This window comes from Physeter macrocephalus, chromosome 17, assembly GCF_002837175.3.
Source record: "Physeter macrocephalus isolate SW-GA chromosome 17, ASM283717v5, whole genome shotgun sequence".
Taxonomy (NCBI): Eukaryota; Metazoa; Chordata; class Mammalia; order Artiodactyla; family Physeteridae; genus Physeter; species Physeter macrocephalus.
The window spans coordinates 41,716,668-41,735,090 of record NC_041230.1 but is presented as its reverse complement, the minus strand read 5'-3'; the positions used below and the strand labels follow the sequence as shown (position 1 = coordinate 41,735,090).

General features: G+C 44.3%; 1 protein-coding gene across 8 annotated transcripts; it reads right to left on the bottom strand.

Moving 5' to 3' along the window:
- Nucleotides 1-528: 528 nt before the first annotated feature.
- Nucleotides 529-17,608, bottom strand: ZNF821 (zinc finger protein 821). 8 transcript variants are annotated; one of them, XM_028477991.2, is made up of 10 exons: nt 17,366-17,500; nt 16,633-16,695; nt 15,269-15,463; nt 14,746-14,912; nt 13,925-14,039; nt 6,789-6,914; nt 4,148-4,293; nt 3,352-3,456; nt 2,246-2,412; nt 529-1,478 (listed from the first exon to the last, which is right to left on the bottom strand). In XM_028477991.2, the coding sequence occupies exons 5-10, from the start codon at nt 13,962-13,964 to the stop codon at nt 824-826; spliced, it is 1,239 nt and encodes a 412-aa protein (XP_028333792.1). In that variant the 5' UTR covers nt 13,965-14,039; nt 14,746-14,912; nt 15,269-15,463; nt 16,633-16,695; nt 17,366-17,500; the 3' UTR covers nt 529-823. The 8 variants fall into 8 exon arrangements, with proteins under 8 accessions (XP_028333792.1, XP_007115874.1, XP_028333790.1 ...); XM_007115812.3 differs by lacking the exon at nt 14,746-14,912 and having other exon boundaries at nt 15,346-15,463; XM_028477989.2 differs by lacking the exon at nt 14,746-14,912 and having other exon boundaries at nt 15,269-15,433.
- Between the last annotated feature and the right edge of the window lie 815 nt (nt 17,609-18,423).

The window sequence follows — 18,423 nt, the reverse complement described above, 5'->3', positions numbered from 1 at the left end:
CTCTGAGGAATAAATAAAAAGATGGGTTTTTACCTCTTCTCTCAAACATGAGTTCCTCGGCACTATGAACCTTAATATTGCAGCTATTTCTATGAACATATTCCTGAATGCAACTGAGTGCTGTCTAGGGTAGAATTTTTAAAAGTTTGGCAGACTGAATTCTGCTGGGAAAAGCAGCTGGTACCTGGTCTAAATACTTCATCCTCTTTAGCAAATGCCAGTTATGAGGAAAGGCGTCTACTTCTGAGTTTGGAAAAGGTAAGCTGGGTTGAAATAGCTCTTGGGACCACAGGTGATCTTCATTAGTGTTGTGGGCATGCACCCTCACAAAGTCAGCATCGGTTCTTCCTTAATGTCGTCATTAACTTGTGAAGGGCCAGATAAGGGATCTCTGCTGGGAGAGCCTTTGTTGAGGAGCACCCTCCCTCGGAAAAAGACAATGGCTAGACGTCCCTGCCTGAAAACTTCCATCCACGTCTCTCCTAGATTTGCTAGAATGAAATCGAGAGAAAAGCAGGAAAGGGCCAGTAAAGATAAAATTAATTTATTTGCCCTCACAACTCCGTGGGGTGGGCGTGGGCCACACTAGGGCCCCAGAGTCCTATGCGCATGCCCTGCAGCAGTGGGCTGGGGAGTCGAGGTGTCTGGAGTGCCTGCTCCCTCATCCAGAGCTGCCTTGAGCTGGGTCCCTCCTGACCCCATCATCCTGCTCCCATATGCAAGGGGTACACAGGTCCACCTGCAGCGAACTCGGGCCTGCCTCCAGCAGCAAGGACAGGACCCTGGGGACGGCTGAGTGGGAAGGCAGGCAGGAGGGTGTGGTTCAGTGCAGAGAGCTGCTGTTCTGCTCTTCAAAGGCCATCTTGCCCAGGAGCTGGCTGTCCAACTCCACCCCACTCACAGGTAGCTGGAAGAAGTTCATTTCGGCTGCTAAGGCTGCCATGGCAGAAGGGTCCTGGCCAAACTGAGCTCGCAACATCATGTCCATTTTCTCCAGCCTCCTCTTGAGCCGCTTGGCCTCCCGCTCCCGGATGAGCCGGGCCTGCCGCTTCTCCGGGGTTTCATTGGCCCGCTTCAGCCTCATGGCCTCCCGATCTCGCTGCAGCCGGCGTGCCCGCTGCTCGTCTGTCTCCTGCATGCGCTGCAGGCGCTTGGCTTCTCGGTCCCTCATGCGCCTTACCTCCCGCTCCTCGGGGGTCTCATTGTCCCGCCGGCTCTTCTTGGCTGTGCGCTCTCGTTCCAGCCGCTGCAGCCGGACTTCCAAAGGCTCGTTCTGTCGACGCAGGGCCCACTTGCGTACACTGGGGGTCTGGGCTTCTAGCAGTTTCCGGTAGGCAGCACAGTTGTTGCACACAAGCAGAATTCCAGCAGGGTACACTGGAGGACTAAAGGCAATGTCCTTCCCCTCAGCACTGGAGGGGCCCTCACTGTGGGCTGGCGGTAGGGATTCCATATTAAGGACTTCAGGAAGTTTCTCACTGGAAAGCAAAAATTTTAGATGGTTAATGCCACGGTCTAACAAGGCTCAGGTATCCAGCCCTGACTTACTCTGTCCTACCAGGCCAGTTGCTCCAAGTTCACCACTAGGGGTCAGTATGAGTGCTTGGGAGACCTCCTCTAGCTTTCCACCCTTGCCCTTCTTTGGGCTAGGTTGTCTACCAAGTCTTAAAGCCCACCTGGAGTTAGGGGCTGAGCCAACCACCATAGCAAGCCACCAGAAATCAGATGAGCCCTTACAATGTGCAGTTCCATTCAAGCCGGACTGATGGTGTTTGTAGGAACTGTGCAGGGCAGTCCTCCTTGAGGTGGAAGCTGCCTTCAGGGGAGGTCCAGTCCACTGGTTCCACCTCCCCCCAGCCGACCCTGCGTTGTACACTAGCAAATGGGACTTGGACACAATTTACACAGTTCCAGTCTTCCTGGGACACACTGGAGACTCTGTCCTCACATTAGGGTCCTCTCAGCACCCTGTAACTTCTTTCTCCATGCTTTATCATGAATGTTCTTGGTCTTCCCATCTCTTTCTAGTTGAAGGTATTCTGATCGAGGAAAGAAATGAGAATTCATTTCCCTTTGGGGATGTCTAATGGAATGGACATATTTACTAGCCGCATTTCTCCTATTTCCAGAGTCAAGAGTCAGTTCCCTTTGCATTGCCCATCTCTAACCTCCACTTCGACTTGGGAAAGCAGAACCCACACCCAGTAATTTGTTCCCAGCACAGAGGGTTAGTTGCCCGGCTAACCTGTTAAACGTGGCATGGCTAGTAAAACGGGCTCCACACACAGCACAGTTAGACCGCTGGTCCTCCGAGTGGATTAAGAGGTGGCGACCCAATGACCCGGGGGAGCTAAGGGCCCGGCCACAGACAGGACACATGTAGCTCTTGGCGCTCACCACTGCTGCAGTGTGCTGTAAAAGAGAGCCTTAATCTGTCAACTCACACCAGCTCCAGGACAATCTGTACCCACTTAGGAACTACTTTCTGGGAAATGTCCCCTTTCCTTAGTCTTAGAACAAGGACTTGAAACTATTCTCCCTATCTAGCACCTGGAAAAGTAAGGGTCTCTTGTGTTAAAGGGCCTTCAGAAGGGCAAGGCCATCCAGACCATCGCTCAGATTTCATTAGTTTGAGTTCTGACTACATACTGGGACATGTGGCTGGCTTGGGGGACAATGGGACTCCAGAGCCTGAGAAGAATTCTTGCTCAGGACAATTTCTCACGGCCTGCTTGCCACATGCTGTGTAGGTACAAGTGCATTTTAAAGGAGCGTTGAAGGTCAAGTCTAGAAGCTGGATGGAAAGACTGATATCCAAAAGGTACTTAAATGCACTGCCTTTTCTTCAGTCTTTTAAAATCAGTCTTCTGAAGAATTGCTTCTCCTCATGAACCAATTATCTTTATGGTAAAACTCAGGCTGCCATGTGTGCTGATGCCTGTTCAATACAGAGCATAAGGCACATGTTCTGCGACTGGATCAGGGAAAAAAAGGAAACAAAAGTTTGTCTAGTTCTGATCCCCTGGTTTACACTATCTTTCTCCAATACTTCAGAAACACCTATGTTAACTCATTTTTTCTTCTTTAAAACAAAGCCCAGTTTCTATTTCACTATTTAAAATATGCTTTAAGTAATTTAGAAAAAAATGATACTTAATTTTTACAGTGTGTCTGCCTGGGAACCCAGAACATATTCACTCAACATATCCCACTTATTATCTACAATGTTCTGAGGATTGGAGTGGAGTCTTGGTGGAAGCAACAACCCAAGGTTCTTTCCGGGCTTGGAGGCAAAGGCTAAACAAGTTGTTGGCGCCCGTGTTCTGGAGCATGCGGCTCCGCACGCCATACCTGGTACACATGCGCAATCAGCTGCCCCCGACTCCCACAGTCTAGCTGGCAGAGGGGACACTGGCAGAGTCCAAGTAAGGGGTCAGAATTCAAATTCTCCGTGACCTGCAATTTAACAAGTAGGCGATTCATGAACACAGATAACCAGTCTCTTCCCTGCCCCTATTGCTTTTAAAAGGGTATCCTGTTAAAAGGAACACAACCTCTTATCATATGTTATTATTAGGTTCCCATTGTGAGTCGAAGGAAAAAGTGATAGGGGAAAGGGAATTAAATTTGCTCCCATCTTCATTTTCTCCAAGGCTTCCTGCCATGAAGACATAGTATTACTCCAGAGAGAGCTTATCTATTATTTTTTTCCCTAAGGTAAACTCTGTAGAGAGAAGATCAGCTTTCCCTACTGCCATGCCTCTTGCAGGAATCCTTAGGAAAGAGTTTAGTGAAAAGATGGCACCTCAGTTAACACTTTGACTGAAATTTGCAAGCATATTCAAGAGTACACCTGAGGAAGTCAACTAATAGTTTTGCAAAGACGGATGTTCTGCTGGGAAGAAGTGGGGAGCTTTAGGAAGAAGAGCTGTGTGGGAGTGAAGTGATATGTGGGTGGAAAAGGAAAGCTGGGTGTGAAGAGAACTGTGTGTCTGAGGTTTGGGTAACTCATGTTGGGAAGGAAGAGAGGCTTCGTATGAAGCCCAGGAGACCCTCAGAGGCAAGACTGTTACATGTGGAAGAGAGGCCTCTGGGCAGAGTAGAAGGGTAAGGAGGTTCCCGGACTCAGGAGCCATTTGTCACTTGCCTCATGCTCTACCACACTGTTCCCACCAACAGGCTGTTCTGCATTTTCTAACTCTTTTTCCACTTTGACCACCCCTCCGTCTTCCTCTGATGTATGGGAAGAGACTTCATCTTGTGTGGTCTCCTCTTCATCACCCTCACTGTCACCTGGAACACACAAACTGGTCACTTGTTCTGATTTTGCATGAATACATCTTACGTTGCTTTCCACCCTAGAGTTTGCAGCTAAAATGGAAAACATTCTCAGATCTTCCATAATATAGTTTGTATCAGTGCTTATTTGGGTACAAATCACGTTAAGTGGAAGCCAGCTATAATTGTTTATATTGTCATATACACACTAAAGAGAAAATCGGAGGCAAAACTGTATTGGAAAATGGTTATTAGGTCCTGTATATTATCATAAAAATGGTAACTTCTTACACAGGGTTCCCAAATATCTCACACTTTCAAATCACACCTCCCATGCACCTCACACCATGCTCATTCCAACACACCACTTCTGACTTACCAATGCTTATCACTGATTTTATTACTTACTTTTCTCCATAACCTCCCTGCACAATTTCTCCATGGTGTCGCATACACTATTCTATTCTAAGACCCACTAATCTGTTCTCTCCCAACAAACCCCAAGGCATGATTACAGAAACACCAACAAGTTTTTCTTTCCTCTTATCAATAAAGGAGGCAGTAGGAAATTAGGTAAAAATGTCACTTTATAGGGAAAAAGCTGCTCAGTACAGTGGAAAAGTTAGCACCTTAACCAACCTCGGGCATTCTGTAGTGGTATTTGACTCACAGTGTTCTTACCCTGCTAGTAACTCAGCATTCTACGTTAAATAAGTCCATTGTTTCTGTTGGTTCTTTGGATTATCTGATGGATTATTGAATGCACCAAGTGGAGGGAACAGGACATTCTTTACTTTAGAATGAAATATAATTTCTTGTGGCTAAAGTAAGAATTGATTTGTTTTAGTTCAGGGTGCAAGATGTGGCCGTGCAGAGGTCTGCCTGTGGCTAGGGGATCTGCAAGGTTTGTGTGAGCTGATTTTTTTTCTCTATTACTTATAAAATTGGAAAAGAAACGATTTTTTAAAAACACAATGACAGAGGGAGTTCTTTCTGAAAGGAAAAAAAAGTGCTAGTACTTCGAAGATCACAAGAGGAAGCCAAACCTAGGGAAGCTGTCAGACTCCAGTCCCATCCTAACACCACCTAGATCCTGGACTCCTGGGCCTGACTGTCAGCAAGAGAAATACAGGATAGAGTTTCACCAGGCTCTCAGCATCAGCAGTGAGACTCAGCTTTCCTAGCTAATAGTGCTTCTTATCTTCTCTCTACTATCCCTTACATAATTTCTAAATCTACCAAGAACTGGGCAAAACTGGTTACATTCCCTTTCTTCAAAAGAAAATCTAACTATATCATCTGCTAGTAGATACATGTGTCTCTGTTAGATACTTCACTTGGTTGGTGGACTGGATTTGGGCCCTGGAAAGATCTACAGTATGCCTTATTCCTTGGTCCAAAGCTTTAGTGTGAATCCATCTCAGTAATAAGGGTTGGCACAGATTAAATCATACTATATTTTCTCACCAGCTTATTTGGAATACTTGTAGTCTAAGACAACACTGTATCAAACACTTTTTGTAATTCATCAAAAATCCAAATATATCTCTCTACTAGAAAGATTAAAAAAAGAATAAGTATGCCATGCAGAGGGATGATGCAACTTTTCCAGAATGGAAACCTATCAGACTTCTATAGATATTGCCATTCCTACTTATTACTCAAACTGGTGGCTCCACAGATTTTCTAGAAATATTTGGTTCACTTTTCTGTACCTGAGCAATTACTTGCTAAATTATTATTTTTATTGCTAGAGTATTAGTTTAAATAGAAAATGTAGTTCCTGGAAGGTACAGAACTCTCTCCCTCTTCTTTCTTTTCCAACCCCGAACGTGGAGAAAAATCAGAAATATCAATATGAATTGACACTAATAATAAACAGTATCAGATGGATCAGATGTGGAAATCATCCTAGGAAATAACACATCTCAAAGTGTATTTGTTCAAGCAAGTCACAGAACAGACAATCCATAAGGCTCAACCAGTTACCAGCCACTGTCTTTTCAATCTCTTAACCAAAGGGATCTACTCAGGACTTGGTGTGGGAAGACCTCGACATTAGCATTTAACATGCTGCATAATCTCACTGGTAAGCAAGTCCTCTTATAAAACATTAAAACTGGGTCCTCAAGCAAAACTTTCATTAATACCACTCTTACATTTTACTAATTATGAATAAATAGATCCTAGGAGACAGGGATTTTTTCTTTTCATTTGACCTAGCCCAAGGGCTGCTTGAGCACTCATTATTCCTATGCCCCTGTCTATCACAAATCTATCTGTGTATGGCATTATGCCAAGTACTGCAGTCCTTGAGTTAAAAAAACCTGTTCCCTCTCTGGACAAGCATATGCCCATACACCTTAGAACACCTTTGGGAACACTGAGGATCCACAAATTTCCTTCTTCATGTCTTCCTCCCAACCCCCATGCATAATCCCCAGAGCACACACACTCTGATAATTCTTCTCCCATTGCCCTGAGTCATTACCAGAAGGTGCAGAACTCACTGCTACTGGAGTCCTGATCTCTTAGTTGTTGGATAGCTTGTCGCTGACTGCCAAGGTCTCCAGGAAAATCAGTTTTCATCATCGCCTGGCGGGCTTGCTCTTCTAGCCCAGCAAATACTTGATCCCCTGGTGGTCACAAGGAAAAATAGTCAGGCCACCAGCTGGGCAGTACATCCCCAGGCAAGCTGGTTGGAAAGTCAGACCATTCAAAGGTAGGAGACAGGCAGGTACCCTGTGGTGGGGTCATTCATCTCCAAGTCAGCTTGTTGCCTCCAGTGGTTTCCGGGCACAGCTACTCTTCTTGGGCAACAAGCCAGATGCTCTAGAAAGCATCATTTTCTTCTCTTAAATCCTCCTAATATTGACTCCTTTTAAAGGTGATCAATTGCTACTTTACCAATTTAACATCAAAATCTCAATTCTATGTATAACCTTCCATCAGGACTGGGGAGACAGAGGCAAGCGGCAAAGTGATGGAATGAAGATGGGGCAAAAAATCTGGGCACAATCTCTGAATCTCAGTGTATTAGTAATATGGTCCTGATTCTGTCTGCCTCTGACTATAAACAAGTGCTTCAAATAATCTATCTGAAACAGTATCTATGACCCCATCTTTCATCCATTCTCCTTACAAGACATACTCTAGAAGTTCCTCCTTTACTCTCTCACATCTATTAGAATTAGCCACGAGCAAATCAAAAATTGGTTGAATAATGGATTAAAAGGAAAACAGATAATATGTGAACTCATTTCTGCTGAGGAACAAACTTCCTGAAACATGCCAACCAATTTGCAACAGGTAATATTTCATCTAGTCTCCTTGGTTTAGTGTGGTCTTTTTTTTTTTCTTTGTATGCAGTATCCAAAAGCCCCGGACCCATCCTTGATTATGCATTTACTGTGAGGAACTCTGCCTGGGATCTGTGTGGTTATTGAAGAGTTAACATTTAAGTGCTCTTTTATTTCCAAGAGGCCAGGCATAAGGAGAAAAGAGAATTGGGTTTCTTGAGGTTTCCATTATCTCAGTCAGAGTGGAAACTACAGTCCCCATTCTCCAGCCACCAAGAGAGAATAATAAAAAGCCCTAGTGAAATGTCTGACAATAGACCAGGCGCTTTCTTAATGAAGAGAGAGAGGAAATTAAACAGGCTCAGGTTCCCAGGCTGATACAATGATGTAGGAGGAATGAACTGGTCAGTTGACCTGTACAACTAGTCCTTGGGCAATGAAAGAACTGATGTGAAGTAGGCTTCATGTGATTCATTTAGGTATTTGTTCAGCAAATATTCATTGAACATCTACTATATGCTAAGTGCCAAATACTAATAATAGTGATTATTTGGCACTTCCTAGTTCCAGGCTCTACATTAAGTGCATTATAGTTGCTACCTCACCTTAAATCTCTGCAAAACTCTGTGTGGTAGGTATTACTATCCATATTTTACTTAGGAGAAAACTAAGGTCTATGGTGGAACTAAGTATTCAGACCCCACTCTGTCCAACCCTTAATTACCATATTTTTCAGTTGCTTTCTAGCAGAGTTGTAAACAGAATTTTAAGCGGTTCATTAGAGCAATTCTATTGAAAACAAACGCTTGTCTCTGTGTGACAAGAATAGCTCTGATCCTAGCCTTAGTGTTACCTTCCTACCATCAGAAACTGATATATACAACTCAAATACCAAAATAATCTTCTCAAGGCCAGGACTGATGGAAGGAACCATCATTTCTATGGTTCTGATTCCATGTGATGAGTTACCATGCCTGGGTTAGAGTAACATTATGGCTATTCTGACTGACACTATGAGTGGGAATAGAGGTGCTAAGAGTCCAAGTGTACTTCTAGCCACACAGCCCTCAAGTAAACGAAAAATAACCTGCTTTAAGTCCACTTTCATAATATTCAAGATGACACACTGCATATAAATTACCGCTAGGGAGAGCAAAAAATGAATTCTGTGTTATAGCGCCTCCTCTTCCCTCTTTGCAGGAGTAAAATATTTAATTTCTCCACATTGGTTCCTCTGTAACCACAAGACCATGGCTAACTGGAATAGTTACTGAATTCTTCTGGGTAAATGCATGTTTTTGGACCTGGTGGCCGTGGGCAGATATGACACTAAGAAACAAGTTATGTACCAGCATATAATTATCAAGGGCAGACCATTCTCATCAATGGCATCTCTAAAGAAACCTATCCAGAAACCAGCTAGGTTTATAACATACTAAGAATCTACACTTCCCCCCGTTTTCTTTTTTTAAAAAAAATTTATTTATTTTATTTTTGGCTGTGTTGGGTCTTCGTAGCTGTGCGCGGGCTTTCTCTAGTTGTGGTGAGCGGGGGCTACTCTTTGTTGTGGTGTGCGTGCTTCTCACTGCAGTGGCTTCTCTTGTTATGGAGCATGGGCTCTAGGCGCACGAGCTTCAGTAGTTGTGGCTCGCGGGTTCTACAGCGTAGGCTCAGTAATTGTGGCACTCGGGCTTCAGTAGTTGTGGTGCACGGGCTTAGTTTGCTCCGCGGCAGGTGGGATCTTCCCGGACCAGGGATCAAACCCGTGTCCCCTGCACTGGCAGGTGGATTCTTAACCACTGCGCCACCAGGGAAGTCCCCCCCACCTTTCTTAGTGGAGAATCACCACTGTATTAGAAGGACATCTATAAGGATATGTAATTTTCAAGATCAGCTAGTAATTCAGTCTAGTCTCCATCAAACTTGAGCTAAAAATTTATTCCTATTGAAGTTGTCTAAATATTTCAGCCTTCACAGAACAGAGAAGAGTCTGTTCAATACAGCTGCCCTATCTAGCACTTTTGGGAGCATTCTCACCTCAGATAGTTGGGCTATATTAATTCTGTCATTCCTTTTTTGGCAGTTTGGAAAGAAAAGCTATGCTCCTCTATTTTATTCTATTCCTGACTTGGGAAAAAGGCTAAGGTAAACTTTACTCCTTAGGGCTATTCTTATTTAAATACCAACATAAAGCAAAATATATAAAAACCATAAAGAGGGATTCTGGCAGACCTCATAGAAAAAGATATGTGAATGATCTCCCAGTAGTCATTATTTACCTAATCCCTAAATCTGACTGTCCAGAATTATCCTTTCATAAGAAGGTAGAGATAATTGCTAAAAGTATGTCATATTAACTCAAGTATAATGTGATCCACAGAGATACTAGTGATTAAGAAGTGTTATACAGTTGCCTGCTTTTACAATGTAGCATTATTATTTCTTTCTATCTTGAGACTGTTGGAGTAGGTTAAAAAAAAATCCTCTGGCTTCTAGATATTAATGTAGGGCAACCATCTTCTTTAACATGGGTATTTATTTGTCTATTAATAGATGAGAAAAAGTCATCTAAGTTCAACAGTAAAAAGCAAGGTACTACCTCTCCTTTTTGTGGTATGAAATCAAGATACTATTGGTCTGATTTGGCTAAGGTTTTTTAGACCAGATAAGAACAAAGCCATGCAAACAAGCCTGTAGAACAGATGAGAAGCCTGAGATGAAAGTTACTGGAATACAAAGATTTTACAATTCTCTTTCTTGAGTCTTTGGTGCAGTTAAATAAATGCAGTGTCTGGCTGACTTAAATTAAGTAAAGCAGCTGAGACATATTCTAAGAGAGCAGATGTCAAATTCAGAATAAAATGAGCTAGTACTGGGAGTGAGGCACTTAGGATTCCTTTTCTAGCTGACAGTCTCCGTAATCCGAGGTGTTATCACATATTGGGAACAGAACCATTTACCTCACAAAGATGCTGACAATGAATGAAGACAAAACAAACTGCACTTTTTAGAAGAGAAGGGACTTTAAAGTCTTCTTTTTCCTACTTCTCTGTAAAAGCTGAAAACTTTAATTGAAGTTGAAAGTTTTTAGTCTCATATATAATCTGAAAACAAAAGTCTCTTAAGAAAAGGAAGTTTTCCTTTACTTAGTGGTTTGCTTGGTACAAAAGCACCAAATGAAAGTGTGCAAAGGATTGTATTTTCAACCTCTCTAGAAACAGTTTACAGAAATTTGTATTCAGAAGGGGGTGAGATGAGGAAGGAGGGAGGGAAGAGGTCTACAGAGATTTCAACCCATATGCAGTTCCTCTGTGACTAACAACAATTCTGGACTTTTATTCCAAAAGCTCTGCATCAAGTCTATTAAGGAACGGGGCAAAACACAAGAGTCGGCCTGGACGTTTCTGGGTAAAGGAGAGATCATGACGGTAATTTAGATACAGAGACAATCCTGAGGAAAGCCAAGTATATGCCAGAGCAGCCTGCCCATTGACTTCTAAAGTGGATCTGACAGATGCTGCCAGGCTACAGCAATGGGATTCTTAATATATTCTTTTAGGAGGGCTTCTTAATATATTCTTTTAGGAGCTGCCTGCTACACAATCCTCTTGTTCCCAGAAGGCAGATCTAATGGAGCTCAGCCATTACTCTGCTCAAATGCCATTGGCTTTGACATTTAAGCAAAGCTTCTGCAGACCTTCCTGCCTCCCAGACCTTGAGTTCATTCTGTTTATTTTAAATAGATAAGCAGCATTAAATTCAATACATTTGATTGGTTCTATTTCACTGCAAGGGGTTAGGAGACGCACGTGGTCAGAAGACTGAAATTACCTATTTCTACTTGGCATTACTGTGGGCAATGAGAAGATGACCTTTCAAAAAATGTAGGACCAGCTTCAGTCCCCAAATAGTAAATAAGTAGAAGGTCCTCAGAGACCAGCAAATCTCAGTGTCTTTCTTCCTTCTTAGTGCATCATGTGAGATGCCTTCACAATTCCCTGCCCAAATGCATCACTGAAAACAGCCCCTCCCTGCGGGTCTGCTTTTTAGTTGCACCCGAACATTTCCGTTCACAGCCCTCTTAATGGTCACCACTGCAAAGTCCCACCCGCTCCACCACAATACTACAAGCTTCACTAGCTCAACTCTAGAAACTGCATTTCTGCAGCTGTGGATATGATATTCCCTCCTTCTCTGTGGTCTGTTTGTCCATCTGTTTTCCAACTCCAGTACCGGCTCATCTTGGCTTTGACTGATTACAGTGGGAAGAGATGCAGCTATGGACTTATGCTATGTGGGGGCAGGCATTGGCCACACAAGCATTTACTGGCTTCCCTGTACTTGATCATACTATCATCCCCACCAGCTACTTTCCTCAAAGTCTCTTTGGACAGGTGGCTTTTAGAGGTAAATGCCCAACTCCAGTGATTGCCTTATTTGTGAACCCATCACTCTACTAAGAGTTCCTTTCCTGCCCTGCCTTCTTGGGGTCACATCTGTGTCTTTTATCAATATCCACCTTCAACCAGAGAGGAGAAGACAATCCTTCTGAACCTCTGTGTTGTATTACCTATGGTAGAGATACTTCATTTTATCTCTCTTGAAAATCATCACATTCAGGCCCACTAAATGTTACTGTTTTAGCAGCAGTTTCTAAATCCTTCCTGAACCACTCACCTTTATATTAGGCAGCCTTCCATATCCACCTACTCCAGAATACACTCCTAGAAGTATCCAACTTGCGCTGTCTTATAAAACTTTTCTAGGACTTGAAGAATTAATTGCATATGAAAGTTTGCTACCCTAATCTCATTTAATCTATAAAATGCTGAAGTCCTCTTAATTCCTCTGTACCTACTACTGTTTTCTCTCCTACTCTTGAAATTACCCAATAAAATAAAATAAGGCACATACTGTCTGGCATATGGTACGTTTTTAATAAATTTTAGTCCTCTTATCTTAACTCCATGACTGATCTATCCTCTCAAATGTAGGTTTTTTTCCTTAAAAAAACCAAAAAACTTTCATATGTTATACCACTGAATTCCCTTCAAATGTTGCTGTACTTCAGTCAGTCCTCCATAAGAACACGAAGCTAGTTGTCTCTCTTTTACATTTGAATGAGGATGCTTATCTCCCCAGATCATAGGAAACTGGTTAATTGTCTCAAATCTACGTAGATATATTAGTGTTAATTTAATAGGGCACTTTTGAAAACCCACTATGAGCAGTGCTAGAAGTAGAGAGGGATAGCAGGAATTATATATGGGACATAGTGTCTGCCCTCCGGAAGTTTACAATCCAATTACTAAAATAAAACATATATATGAACCTGCTGAGAAATAATGCAAGGCAATAGTGCATAGCTGGTTCTTGTTACCAGTCTCTTCTTCATGTGATCCATCCCACACACTATTCTGTAGTCCCAAAACACTGTATTCTAAATGTCACTCCGTTCTCCCTGCTTAAAACCTTCAGTCGCTCCTTACAGTCAGGATGAAGTGTGAACTTGGCCTGGCCTTCAGGCCTCTACGATGTACAGTTAAACATCTCCAGTGTCATGTTCTATGGCTTCTGGACAAATGCAACTTCTGCTTCATACAAAGTCTCCTCGTCCCCTGAACATACCACGTGCATTCCCTCTTTGTTTCTTTGCTTTCCCCTACCTGATTTTACCTCTCCTTTCCTCTTTTTTTAAAGAATCCACTTTCTACCTTCCAAGGTCCAGTTCAAGTTCATAGTCTAAGGCCTCTTCCATCAAGCATTCCCTGGCTATCTCAGTCCATGGAGCTCTCTCCCTCCTCTTTTTTTTTTTTGGCCTCAGGGCATGTGGGATTTTAGTTCCTCAACTATGGATCAAACCCATGGCTCAGATCCATGGCCCCTGCAGTGGAAGTACAGTCTCACCCACTGGACCGCAAGGAAAGTCCCTCTCCCTCCTCTTAATTTCTGTAGTACACACAGTCTGCAGTATCCCTATTTGGCACTTAGCATATATTATCTTGCTATATGCTCATCTATCTATCTATCTATCTGTGGCTACATTATAGTCTTATATATCTTTATATTGTTTTACGGCCTTGGCATCTAGCACAAGGCTTTGCACAGAGTAGGAATCCTATAAATGTTTGTTAATGTGAATACTAAGGATGAATCAAGAGCACCTATTCCTAAGACAGGTTTCTAAGACCTCCTCCAGCACAGAGACACTTTAAATCCATCATGTTCGACACCTTTAACCCTTTTTTCTTCACAAATTAGTGTGAGTTGATCACCTAAATTCAGATTACTCTTCGTTTCCAACCCTCAGCATTCTCAGGTTCCAGAATAAAAAGCCCAGTACTCACAGTGAACTTTATTTGGATTTGTCTGTTTCCGACGGGACATGTTTCCCTGATCCAAGAGCTCTGGCTTTTCCCAGTTTCACGACTGGATGTTACTACCTCCTTGCAAGGTGCTGACCTACAAAAAAAAGGATAATGTTAGCACATGTCATTTTGCTCATAAATTAGACACAATTAAAAGATGAAAGACTTTTTAAAATAGTTTTTGAGCATATATAAAACTCACCAGTTATAAATCATTGAACTTCTTAAAGAAAGAAAGAAATGAATAAATCTCTAGCAAAACTTTAAAGTCCCAAGAAGTTTCAGAGAGAATTCCAAAGGATTTAGAGAATTCCACTCTAAATCCAACTCTGGAATCCATAATACTGTTAAGTGATCATGATCAAGCTCAGAGGGTAGAAAAGGAAGCAAAAAAACTCAGGCAACCAGCGTTAGAAGCACCATGGGCTCAAAGGGATAACCCTCATGAATTGTAAAAGGAAGCAAAGGAAGCTAAAGAGGGTGGCAGCTCATATGTCACATGCCCTCTGGAAGTCAAGCCCTGCAATCTGCACCAATGAGAGCCTCCAGATGTTTTTTTCAAGAAGTTATCTCTCCTGGAGGTGACGAAGGCACCACATCCCTGTGAGACAGGAAATATCTCAAAACTCCTGGGAATCTGTAAATGAAACATGGGAAACAGAGCCTCTACCTAGGGACGCAGGCACAGTGCTAGGCACTGTGGATGACAGGGCACTAAGGCAAATCAGACTTCATGTTGAAGATGGGCTTTTACCAGAAGAGCCAGGTGCCATACACATTGTTGAGTACTAATTCAATACCTCAACGTGGAACATCAACCTGGCCCTGCTCACATGCTCCCGAGTGGTGGTCAAAGTTAATAACTTTAGTGCCTCTTCTCAATCCAGCCTCTTGTAGCAAAGAGTGGGAAGAACAAAGAGAAAAGGTCCCCAAATGAGAAGTGCTGCAGAGACATGCACCTGCTTCCCTGAAATAGGAGAGAACAGATACTTAAGCCTAGAGGTTCCTGGTTAGTTATAAGAAAGGCTTTCCCGGCATTAAGTGTTGTTAGAGAGTTCGAAATGGATTAGTAGTGGAAGCTGTGAATTTTCTTTGAAAGACAGAGTGAATAAACAGACATAGATTAAAAAGAGATATTCTCTTTCCTACCAAAGATGAGAACATGGATCTGGTCACCCTCTAACTTTTCTTTCAGTTCCTGCCTTCTCAAATTTTACTCACACTAATAAGCAAATATAAAATTGTAGTTTATTGCCTTAAGAGGCATTATGAGAGGCTACTTACTACCATCTACACTTTGAACTCCAGTTAGTGAAAACTCACCTCCTGTTATGCCAGCTAACTCCTCTATGCAGCTAGAAAGGACCTCAGACCTGTAATCAGATCCTGCCTCCCCTTACCAAAAGAAGAAAGAAACCGCAAATGGCAAAGACAGGCCTCCACAGGAAGTGGCAAAGGAAGCAGCTTTCAGGCAGTCTTCTATCATATCTGCATATCAAACACAGTTCTTTTTCAGACCTTTAATTAAAAAAAAAAACAAAAACAAACTCCAAATGTATACAGTAAAAATCAATTTTAAGGTAGTATGTTGAGTGCTAATGCTAATGAAACGTGTTCTCTAAGTTTTGTTTGTGTAGATCATTTCTTTCTAATCAAGTAGTTATTTTACAAATTGAAGCAGTGAATGCATATTACACTTCGGATCTTTTCCTATAAGTCTGTGGAATCACAAAGTGGAAAGTTGAATGAAATTCAGGTTGCCTATCATTTCTTTTTTTCTAAAATTTGCAGAGCTATAGCTCTCTATTGTATAAGGAAGAAAATGAAACCTTAACTAATCTTTAAATTTTCTTCCTATTAAGATCAGAAATTGAAACTATGAGATAAAGGTAATAAAGATCCTTCTGAATGAAGGCCAAATAATATGACACAGGCTCTGTTCAGATCATCTTGGTGAGGCAACAGCTCAATACTAAAGCTACAAGTCAGAAACAGAAATCAACATCTGGCATATTTAAATCACCAGTGTCCACTGCATCTCACAATCCTCCTAGTGGCCAAATGGGGAACCAACCAGATGGTACCCAATGGGACTTCACACCTGAGGGATTAAGGGGAAAACATAAGCAAATACTCTTCCTCCCTCAAAAAAGAAAGCCTGTAGGGTCGTGGACTCTTGAAAATAAGTAAGTTAATTAATTATGTAATTAATTAACAATAAAAAAACTATCACTAGCAGATAACATTCTTGACTGCACAACAAGATCTCAGAGGTTAAACAACTGTTTTATAGCAGTAAAAGCTAATAAAATCCATAAACACATTGCCGTAAAGTTCACTAACTCAGTTTTACTTTCAGCACTGCCTCAGTTCCCAAGCCTGAATCTGAAACCGATACAAAAATGTAAATGGATAGCCTGAACATCACCATCTGGAAGAAAAACAGGATGGGAAGAAAGGTAACCGGTGAGATTCAGGTCTACAAGGGATTCTATTTAAAAAGGGAGGCAGTTTTGTCCATCTCTAGAATGAGGTTAAGAATACTTGGGAGGGGGGCCAACGTCTCCCCTTAACACTGTCCCTGCTCTCCCACAGGTGTTAGGTTGCAGCTTCCAGGACACACCACAGACTTTAGCAAGAAAACACGGGTGAAATCCAAGCTTTCAGAAAAGAGGGTGCACTCCCACCTCCAGCTCTGGTGCAGTTCCCACGGAGCAAAGTAAACTCGCCTGAATCGCAGGTATCTGTATCTGCCAAAAAGGAGAGGACAAGAAAGCTGGTCACGTAGCCGCCTCACAGTTCACCCTGTTCCCGCTTCTGCTCGGGCTGGAGCGTGTGTATAACCAGCCGAGACGGTCCCTCTGGCTTCCTGAAGCATGAGCACAGGTAGATTCCCGGGAATTATCAGACAAGAGCCAGAGGTCTTCCGAGGCGGCTCAGACAAACCCTCAGACAATACAGTCTTCTCAGAAATCTAAATTTAGAAGCCCTTCTGCGAGAAGGCGACTCGGGACTGACACCCGGGTCGGCGACCCCACGCCCATACTCCCCCTCCCCCAGCTCCAGCCCAGCCTGTCAGACGCTGGGGCCGTCCCGGCGCTGCCCGGCTGAGCCCGACCTGGGCCCACGCGGGGAGGGCGGCGACGCGGACGCCCCTCCCGCGCCCGAGACCTCCAGAAGGACGGAAAGTGGAACGGCCGCTGTGGGGAGCCAGCCCGGTCCGGCCTCGTCGCGGGAACCCGGGGCAGGGGGAGGGTCAGAGCCAAAGCGGCCCCCGCCCCCCAGGCCAGAGCGAGCCCCTGTTCCCCTCCCCAGATACAGACTGACAAAAGGACCGACAGCCGGCGACCAAGGGAGGGGGCGAGGAGCCCCTGCATTCTCAGCCTGGTCCCGGAGGGAAAGAGTCGGGGGTCTTTTTACCCGGCGCCTCGGCGCTCCGCGGCGCTCCGGGTCCCTGGGCCCCGCCTCCGGACAGACGGACCGCCGGACAATGGGCCCTGGGCCGGAGCTCGGGCCGGCCGGGCCGGGGCTCTCCGGGACTGGGCCCCGGCGGACAGAGGGCAGCTCCGGGCCGAGCTGGTGGCGGGGAGCCGAGGGGCGGCGCTGCAGACGGACAAAGCCAACAGCAGACAGACAGACGGAGGGGGAAAAGATGGCGACGCGGGCGGCGGGAGCGCGCTGCTCGCGCACCCGCAGCTAGTGGGGCGCGTGCACGAGTCTCTCCTATCCCCCCTCCCCCCTTCGCAAGCTTCGTCCCCCTCCCCGCTCCCCAGGCGCGCGCCCGGAGGCATGGGCGGGGCTTAAGGGGAGAGGGGTCCGGGGAGGCAGGACTTAAGGGAGCATCCAATCACAGACATTCGAGAGGGGCCTCGCCTCGGTTCTCGCGCCCTGGAGACCACCCAGCCTCGCACCCTCCTAGGTCTTTTTCTGGTCCTGTCAACTCCTCAGCTCCCCTATGCTCTCCTGAACCTTTAAACTCTACCCTGACTGTCAGCTCTGATCCTGGTTTCCTACCCCACCTTCGAGTTCAGCCGCAAAAGCCCACATCCCCCAACCACAGCTCCACCGCAGGCTCCCCCTCTCCTTAGCCCAACCTTAGTCTCCCCCTTTCCCCAACCCAAACCCTCTTCCCTTCATTTTCCCCACATCTCACGGCTTCTTCGGTCCCCACGGCGTTTAATGTGACCGAGATCTAGGGGCCACGGACCTTTGTGGGAGGGGCTAAGTTCGGCTGTCAGAACCTCAGAGGAGAAAAATCTTTAGCTTCGTTTTAGACATTTAAGTCTCCAACATGATTCTCAACTAATAAAACAACAGTAGCTGTAGACCCTGGGGCATAGAATTCATTTAGAGAAGGGTAACTTGTGGCACTGTTGCCACTTAAGGGGCATTTGGGGCAATTGAAAGTGGTTAGACTCACTTCCTAATAAAACACCTCCTTCCCCTCTCATTGTCCCCTTCTATTTCCTCACCACTTT